The sequence below is a fragment of the Petromyzon marinus genome, chromosome 17 (genome assembly GCF_048934315.1).
Source record: "Petromyzon marinus isolate PM22_M1 ecotype Great Lakes invasive population chromosome 17, UKy_Petmar_22M1.pri1.0, whole genome shotgun sequence".
NCBI lineage: Eukaryota > Metazoa > Chordata > Hyperoartia > Petromyzontiformes > Petromyzontidae > Petromyzon > Petromyzon marinus.
In genome coordinates, this window is record NC_133683.1 from 15,353,397 (window position 1) to 15,363,069 (window position 9,673).

General features: G+C 51.7%; 1 protein-coding gene across 1 annotated transcript; it reads left to right on the top strand.

Annotated features, from left to right (window-relative positions):
* Window positions 1-3,213: 3,213 nt before the first annotated feature.
* GPR135 (G protein-coupled receptor 135) lies at window positions 3,214-9,154 on the top strand. The gene has a single exon (XM_032956026.2). The coding sequence runs from the start codon at window positions 5,368-5,370 to the stop codon at window positions 7,132-7,134; it is 1,767 nt and encodes a 588-aa protein (XP_032811917.2). The 5' UTR covers window positions 3,214-5,367; the 3' UTR covers window positions 7,135-9,154.
* Window positions 9,155-9,673: the final 519 nt, after the last annotated feature.

Genomic DNA, 9,673 nt, shown 5'->3' on the forward strand with positions numbered 1-9,673 from the left:
CCCACTCACCTGTGATGACCACACACCCAGCCCACTTCTGTTGTTGTGGAGTAACTCATGCAGCCAGCTATGGCTCTAGGATTTGGTGTTACATGTTATTTATGTATTCTAGATTTGAAGCTTTCGTGACTGCAAGGATCCATACTCTTTGGTTCTATTCGGTAAAGTCACGTAAGTAAAAAATAATTGTTTTATTTTATTTTTTACCTACGTGACTTTACCGAATAGAACCAAAGAGTATGTTATTTATGTAGTTTATTGTAAAAATTCGGTCACAGTCCCTATGATCACTGTTACGTTGCAATTATGGCTTTATTTTTTGGTGATTTCGAAAAGTTTTTTGGTTTGGACATGTTTGTTTTGTTGTAGTACGGAGTTAGACTGATGGCCTTAATCTAAGTTTTCTTGTGGTTGTTGTCGTTTGACTTGCATCCCACTGGGATTTTTTGCACACAGCGTTGGTGTACGGTGCTTTTTTTCAGGAATATTTTGCTGTTTTTTCATGGATTTTCTGTTTGCACAGTCACATAGTCACTTTAAGATGTTTTCTTGTTCGTGTTTTTGTTTTTTTGTTTGTTGTGGTTGCACCCGATTCAAGAGCCGAATGGCTCACAGGGCAATACCAAAATAAATAAACTGGAAACACTCACCTGTGTTGATCACACACCCAGCCCACTCACCTGTGTTGACCACACACCCAGTCCACTCACCTGTGTTGACCACACACCCTACCCACTCACCTGTGTTGATCACACACCCAGCCCACTCACCTGTGTTGACCACACACCCTACCCACTCACCTGTGTTGACCACACACCCAGTCCACTCACCTGTGTTGACCACACACCCTACCCACTCACCTGTGTTGACCACGCACCCAGCCCACTCACCTGTGTTGACCACGCACCCAACCCACTCACCTGTGTTGACCACACACCCAGCCCACTCACCTGTGTTGACCACACACCCAGCCCACTCACCTGTGATGACCACACACCCAGCCCACTCACCTGTGTTGACCACGCACCCAACCCACTCACCTGTGTTGACCACGCACCCAGCCCACTCACCTGTGTTGACCACACACTCAGCCCACTCACCTGTGATGACCACACACCCAGCCCACTCACCTGTGTTGATCACGCTCCCTACCCACTCACCTGTGTTGACCACACACCCTACCCACTCACCTGTAATAACCACGCACCCAACCTACTCACCTGTGTTGACCACACACCCAGCCCACTCACCTGTGTTGATCACGCACCCTACCCACTCACCTGTGCAGAGCACGTCGCTTTTGCCTTACAGAGTTGATCGAGGGAGAGTTGACATGCCCATCTCTTTGGCTCCCGCGTCTATGCTCCCCGCTTACACAATCCGCACCGACCAGCGTGGTGAAGTATGGTCCACATAACCCCCATGACCAGCACGGGCCGTGCAGGCCTGCGTCCAGCAATGGATCGACAAAAGGGCTGTACATGTCCATTCCTCTGTCTTCATAAATACACTGGGCGGTGGTGTTTAGTGCACTTTGTATTTGCAGTACTTATCCCATTTAACAATACAGTAATCATACATTCCAGCCATACTTAATCTACCAGTGGATGAATGCCTCCCCAGGGCATGTCAGAAGGGGATTTATTTTGTTCAGAATAACTTCCCCGGATGGTGATTGTGGGTTTGTGCAACGGTGGAGATCGTACTGTGCCCGGCTCTGATGTCAAAGCCTGAACCGATGTTAGCCCTGGTCAGGAATCGAACTCGGGGGCGACGGGTTTATCTCGTCAAATTCACACATTGGTTGTTTTTATTCGGACTACGCAAATAATTCGGTTGTTTTTTTGTTATTAGAACACTGTCTATATTTTGTCTGTGGGTCAATACAATATTATCGAATTGCACGTTCGGTACTGTCCCGTTGAGCGGGGAGGGTGGTGATGGTTGCTGGAGACAACTACACAATAGTCATTGTGTAGTTGAGGTCCTCCGTTTCTCCAGGAATCTGACAGTTCGAGGGTGCAATAGTTTAATCAGATAAAGCCGCTCGGCTCACACTCACGCCACAAGTTAAACATTATTCAAGTACATGCCCCATAGAGCAAGCCGCGATGACGATGGTGTAGAGATAACCCTGCGTGACTGCAGCAAACCCGGTTAGAAATGATGTTCACGTGACCATCTCGTCGGGTGACGGCACAAGTGCTTGGCGCACCACACTAGAAACCCGAACGGGCTCAAGTTCAACTCCCGAATCCCGTGGGTGGCGAGCGATATCTGTGAACCTATCCTGGACCTGCCCACTTCACCAAACCCCGCACCAACCAGCGGGATGAAGTATGACCAAGTGACGCCAATGACTGACATGGGGAAGACTTCATCCAGCAATGGACTGGCCTGCGAATTGTTAACGCGGTGAATGGGTTACAATTATACTTTTTCTTAATAAAAGCCAATGATACTTTATGATTCGTTACAATGATACATTTGCATTGGTTTGCAATACAACGAGAGCCAATGACAGCGAATAGTTGTATACTTCATATGAAGGAGACTTGGTGTCTGCCTATTTATTTTGTTATACTGTTTACCATGCTGTTATTCAACACAAGAATGCTCAAGATTACGTGAACTGAGAATAGGGTTTCCCCCTTTTATCTGGCAATAAAACAGGTGTTAAGTTTTGATTTAAAGCTTTCGTGACTGCAGGAATTCATATTCTTGGTTCTTTCGGTAAAGTCACGTAAAATAATATTATTGTATTGTTTCCCTTCTACGTGACTTTACCGAAAGAACCAAGGATATAGGTGTTAAGTTGTTAAAACACCAAACTGAATCCTTTTACAAGGAATCATGTCTGCATTACCCACAATGCTTATAGTCAGAATGCAAACAAAAACACATACCATGATAATATGAGGCATTGTCTTTTAAACTGATTTGTCCACACCAGAGACAGCTTTCTTTTGTGCCTCGTCTCAAAACGGTGTTAGACTCGAGGACGCCAAAAGGTCACAAGTATTGTGGTTAATGCAGGCATGTTTCCTTGTAAAAGGTTTCAGTTTGGTGTTTTAACAACTTAACACCTGTTCTGTTGCCAGGTAAAAGTGGAAAACCCTATTGTCACATGTTGGTACTGGCAAAGCAGGTCGCATGATTACGTGAACTGTTATAGTGCGCCGCTGTTACCCTCCGTGTCCACAAGCGGGCACCCCAGCGAAAGCCACTCCTGAGATCACCCCCATTCGTCACCGTGTTCCAAGCAACATCCATTTGTCAATCCACTGCTGGACGAAGGCCCTCTCACGCCGCGTATCGGTCATTGAGGTTGGTTGACCATACTTCAGCACTCTGGTCAGTGCGAGTTGGTGAAGTGGGGGTGCGTCCATGCCCCCCTCCCACCTCCGCACCGCATTCACCAATCCGTACTGAGCAGCGCGGTGAAGTATGGTAAAGTAAACGGAGCGGGGAGGCAATCATCCAGCGGTGGATAGTGCGTACGCAAACACAAGTGCCAGCGCTACGAGCCCCTCCGTGATTGGCAAGGCGCTCCGTGGAGCTGTGTGCAGTGCAGCTGCTGCCCACACGCATTCTAAACTATAAACTAAAGCTATGTTTTGTGTTTATTTTACCAGGTAAGGCCCACTGAGCGATGTAGCTCTTCTTTTTTCAGAAGCGACCTGGCCACAAATGATAGCTCAACGAAGTGGCTTATCGTGTTGGATATTTATAGCAGCCAAATGTTCTAAACGCGTGTTCCGAAATGTGGAGGGGAAAACCGGAGGTCTCGGAGAAAAGTCCGCGCGACCACGGGGAGAGAGACACGCAAACTCCCAAATATTCAGGCGTCATGGTCGGGATCGAACCCACGACCTTTTGCATACCAGGCGAGGTAGTTAACATCTCACCACCGCGGCGCCATTCCTGGCATGAAGCCCCCTTTGCTGGCACGGCGGGGTCATAGCTGACACAACAACTAGGCTGGGGAACGGGTTGGCTGTCCACTTGAACAGGGGCGCGTTCTAATCAGGTAGAATATAATATAATTTCATCATCGCAGGGCTAAGCTGCATCGCACGGTCACTTCCTACCAGCAGCGAGCATTCCGCACCACACGTGACGACCTCAAAGGGCACCTAGCCTGGCACAAGCGCCGTGGCTGATGTCACCGCCACTTAGTGGCGAACGGCGGTTGTTGTGTGCGTGTGTGTGACTATATATGTCTGCGTATGCGGTTGTGCAAGCACGTGTTTGTGTATATCGTGTGTGCGTGGTAGAGACTCTGGATGTATGTATCCGCCTATATCATCCAAAATGTGAGCTGTGTGTGTGTATAATGGATGGTAATTGTATATATTAGATCATGATTCAACACATGAATGATGATTCCACACCTTAGCTGATGCTGATTATGCTTCTGCATATCGGATGAGGATTATGATGATTCTGTATATGGGATGATGATGATTCTGTATATTAGATGAAGATGTATATGAGTTGATAATTTTGTATAGTGAATTATTATTGTGTACAATGGATTATGATATTATATACAGGATTATGCGGATGACGATGCCGCTGATTCTGATGTTTGTGTATGGGATGATGATGATGATGTTGACGGCTGCTGCACGTGAGCCGTGAGTTGGGGTGGAGGGACGAGGGGAGGAGGAGAAGGTTCCTCCAAACCCCGGCACCACCACCCGCACGCGTCACTCCCATGGCAACCGCTCGCCCACGTCAGCTCGAAGAAGACAGACCCCGTGCGCCTCGCAGCGGCACAGCACACGTCCCTGCCTCCACGCGCGCCTACAGCCCTTCCTCCATCCCCCCTCCGGCCAGTTCTGAACGTCTCTCGACATCCCACATCCCTCCCTCGTGTCCTCCACCCCCTCCTCCCCCGTCCGCTGCTTCCCTCCAGCCGTCCATTCATCCCGGCAGCCACTCCTTCCTCCCTCCATTCAGCCATCCCTCCCTCGACTAGGCCGGGATGCTGCTGCCACCTCCAGCCCAGGGGCCCCGCTTCGCCGCCCCGCGGCAGAGAGCGGGGTCCGAGCCCCGTGATGTCTCCTCCATCCTCGGGATCGACTGCACGGCGGCCTCCTCCTCCGGGCCTCGTTCGTCAGCCTCGGCGCCCTCCTCGTTATTCCCGCAGGCATCTCTGGCCTGCGTGTGCACCTCTTCACCCTAGTTGCTGTCCCCGTTCGTCTACTCGTAACATTGCTCTTGCTCTTCTTGCTCATGCCCACCATCTTCGCCGGACGTGCATACTCCACGTCATCATCATCTTCGTAAACACCATCCTCAAATACGGTCGTCAGCATCATCATCACCCTCTTCCTTTTCAACATCAGCATCTTCACCCTCATGCCCCTGCTTGCAATCGCCCTATTCCTCCTCAACATCATCATCCTCCTCTCCCCCTGCTACTCATCCAGCTCTTCTTCATCCTCCTGCACCTCATCCCGCCGAGGTCCTGGTCCTCATCCTCACGCTCAGCTCCCTTCTCTCCTCCACACTTTTGCTTCTCGTATCCCTCATCACCACCCTCCTCCAAGTCAGCCTCTTCACCTCCATTCTCCAGCTCCTCCTAATCTTCCTCCTCCTCCAGGCGGCCACCCTCACAATCAGAACCCTTCTCCACTACAAACATCGCCACTTAGATCCTCCTCGACCATGCACAACGCCACCACCGTGGACCTGCCTCCCAGCAACTTCTCCGTCACCCCGGCAGGAAGTGGCCCGTGGTTCAGCTTCACCCTGCAGCCCGGCGGACAGCAGGACCAGCAGCGGCATCATCATCGTCAGCAGCAAGAGGATAATCGGAAGCAGGAGGTCGTGGTGCTGGCCATGCAGGCCCTGGCCATGCTCGTCATCTTCATCCTCTCGCTCTTCGGCAACGCCGCCGTGGTGCTGGTGATTGCCAAGCACAGGCAGCTGCGCACCGTCACCAACGCCTTCATCGCGTCCCTCAGTGGCTCGGACCTGCTCACGGCCCTGCTGTGCATGCCTCCCTCCTTCGCCTCGCTCTTCACCCGAGACGACGGCTGGCTGCTGAGCGACGGGCGACTCTGCGCCACCACGGGCCTCCTCAACACGTGCCTGGGCATCGTGTCCACCCTCACCATGACGCTCATCTCCTGCGACCGCTACTGCGCCATCGTGCGACAACCTCACGGCAAGAAGCTCGGCCGGCGACGCGCGGCGCAGCTGCTGGCCGCCGTGTGGCTGGGATCTCTCCTGCTGGCGGGGCCTTGGTACCTTCTTCAGGTGCCCAACAGCTGGTCCCACCACCAGCAGCAGCAGCAGGGCAACCAGCAGCAGCAGAGGCGCGGTGGCTTCGTGCACTGCATGTACGCATTTCACGCCGCGGCGCCGTCCCGCCTGGGCAGCTCATATGGGGTGGCTCTTATCGGCGTCTGCTACCTGCTGCCGTTCGCCCTCATGTGCTTCTGCCACTACAACATCTGCAAGACGGTGCGCCTCTCTGAGGTCCGCGTGCGCCCCGTGGCCACCTACGCCTACCTGCTGCGCTTCTACAGCGAGATGCGCACGGCCACCACTGTGCTCATCATGATCGTCTTCATCATCGTCTGCTGGGGGCCCTACTGCGCCATGGGCATCGCCCGAGCCGCGGGGGGCTACACGTTCACGCCGGGCCTGGACGCGGCCGCAATGTGCATGGCGTGGGCCAACGGAGCCATCAACCCGCTCATCTACGCGGCGCGCAACCCCAACATCTCAATGCTGCTCGGGAGAAACCGGGAGGACGGATACCGCACGGGTAACCCCATCGCCTCGTACCTCTCGAGCCAGGGAAGGGCGGCCGGAGGGGGCAGGAGGGGCCGGGCGGACCGGCTGCGGGACCGCTACGCTGATCGGCCCCATCAGCACCAAGGACAGCACCATCATCTGGGGCAGCAGCAGCACCAGGGGCTGCAGCAGCAGGGGCAGCAGCTGATGGCTGCCACGGCGCGGGCGGGCAGCGGCGTGTCCTCGTCCAGCCCGGGCAATGGAGAGCTCGCCATGTGGGCTTGCAAGAGCCCTGCCGCGCTCTTCTGCACGGAGGTGCCCGGTGCCGAGACTTTGCCGGCAGGGGCCAGTGTGCAGGATACCGCCAACACGTGCCTCTAGAGTGGGATTGGGGCCAGCATCAACCTGGTGTGGCCTCTAGACCGCTCGTGGCGATGATAGTGGTTTCCAGACTTGGTCCGTAGGACAGCAACGGCACACACCTGGTGCGTGGCCTCACTGCTGGTTGTGACCTGGAGCGCAGGATCAACACTCACCTGCTGTGGCCGCCGAACGTGGTTCTCGGACGTGGTCGGTAGCCCAGGACCAGCAATCAACCTCGTGTGGGCTGCAGATGAGGTCACTTCACCCGAGCCCAGCGTACATGCTGAGGACTAAGATGCAACCTGCAGTTGTAGTGGTGATATAAAGACTCTCCCTACGACCTATTTGTATCCGTTTACAATTACCGTGCAGTTGTGTTCTCCAGATTGAGAGTGGCAGTGCAGCGCTGTGCTCCGAAACGGACGAGCCGAATTCGATTCCCGTTCACGGCCAACATTGGTGACGAATATCTGAACCGGTCCTGAGCCTCCCATAGGCCGCCTCGGCCTCAAATGAATATCTGGTGCGGTGTGCACATCGCCAATCGGGAGACAAAGGCGGACGGGCGTGGTGCTGACCACCCACCCCCTCCTGTGCCACTCCGGCCTTCGTAAATGCTCACTAACAACATTTGCTCGAAAAGTCTATCAAGGCGAAACGGGGGATCTTTGTCTGTCTTTTGTCCAGATTGAGAATGTTGTATACCGAGTCTTGGTTAATGAACAAGGGTGGACTCATCGGTCTTAGGCTGCAAAACAATGCACCAACATCCCAGCTCTGGTGCCTTGTTTTCCACGCGTGGGTGGTGGGGATTTACAACTCCGCACGGTGAGTATTATGCCTCGACCCCCACGCGCGCGTTGCTGGAAATAGAACGAAACTCTGAATGGGGTCGCGATTGCCTCCTTAAGCAAGTCGCGAGCCACCCAATTAAATCATCGCCCTTCAAATGTAAATCAGGGGAGGTATTCTAATATTGGCTTTAATATTGTCGTCATTATCTGGGATTGGTTCTAACCTATGGTGACATTCAAGAGTTGTCCAATGGTAGGGTTTAATCTGGGTACTCCGGCATTCTCCCACATCATGAAAAAGCGCAATTTGCCAAACATCCTGAACATTATTGACACCGCGAGGATATGGTTTAAAGTAGTAAAATATCTAACATAATTTTAAGGGTAACATAATTACGTCATTGGTCTAATAAATTAGTACCACTAGGGTTTTGCCACCCCTAAGTGGCACACATTTCTGAACTACAGAATGATGCAGATTTACATCAGAATTATCTCGTGAATAAAGTGGGAGCTCATGACTCCACGTTTAGGGGGCCACAATGGCTCAGAGTTCATACGTGCAGAGGCGCTGTAACTCTGGACCGAGGCAGGGCTGGAGGATTTCAGAAACGTTCGTCAAGGCAGGGTGCACAGACGAGGAAAACCCAACCGCAGCTCGGCTTTTTATTTTACGATTCATCTCAATTGTTATTTTTGCTCTTTGTGTTTGACATCACACCTTGGAGACGCAGATGACTCATACACATGGCCACGATGATGACTCAGACTATTGTGCAGATAATTGGGTAAACGGAACGGGAATATCGGAGATGTTAATTACGATAACTGCCATGCCAGTGGTTGTTATTGGTGACACAATACAAAAAAAACTCTGTCGTGTGAATGTTAAACTCATTTGGACAAAGCTACACATGCAGCACCGACATGTATTTTAGGAAAGTGTTATATTTATATATGTGCAAGGGGCCAAAACATTCCCAACAAACTTTGAAGGTGCCATCTTTTTAAACTGAAGACGCTCAATAAACTCGCAAGTGCTAGATTTAAAATCACTTTACAAATTCTGTGTTGTAGTGTCACGTGTCTCGTGAGAGTAACTGTGTAGTGACCAGATGTTGAGTATTTTCCCGTGAGCGATTCCTCCCTGTATGCCGTGTTGTGATGTGCCACTCTCCGAATTGTCTGCCGCAGATGTCTCATCGTATGTGTTACGTGTTCAATAAACGACACAACCCATCGCGCTCCCTCTCTAAATCTCCAATACAAAGCAACTTCAACCGATCGCTACGCGCTGCACAAACTATTATAGCGTCAAAACTCCTCACAAAATCTTGCCTTCGTGCAACTCTCTTACAATCATGTAGAAAAAGCAGTGGTACATACAAAAATCTGGCAAAGGGTAACATTTCAGGCCATGCAGGATGTGCGATTGAAGATTGCAATGGGAACGGTCTTCTCGCGAGATGAGAGTGCAGGCTAAAAAGCACAGTGACACAACAAAGGGTTGGTAATATACAGCTGTGCAAATTAACTTTAACTAATTTATTATATAAATTAATGACCATTTCAAAAAGCCACCTGGCGCACGTTACCCAGTGTCCGTGACGGGGACTGCCGTGTGCACACCAGCGCATACTACGATCCCAAGCGGCACATCACAGGGTACATTTACACTGCCAACACTCTATCCCAAGACCCATCTTGGGTGTGCAATGCTGCCAAAAAGCCTTGGGACCGACGTGTCAGTAACATCATCTTCT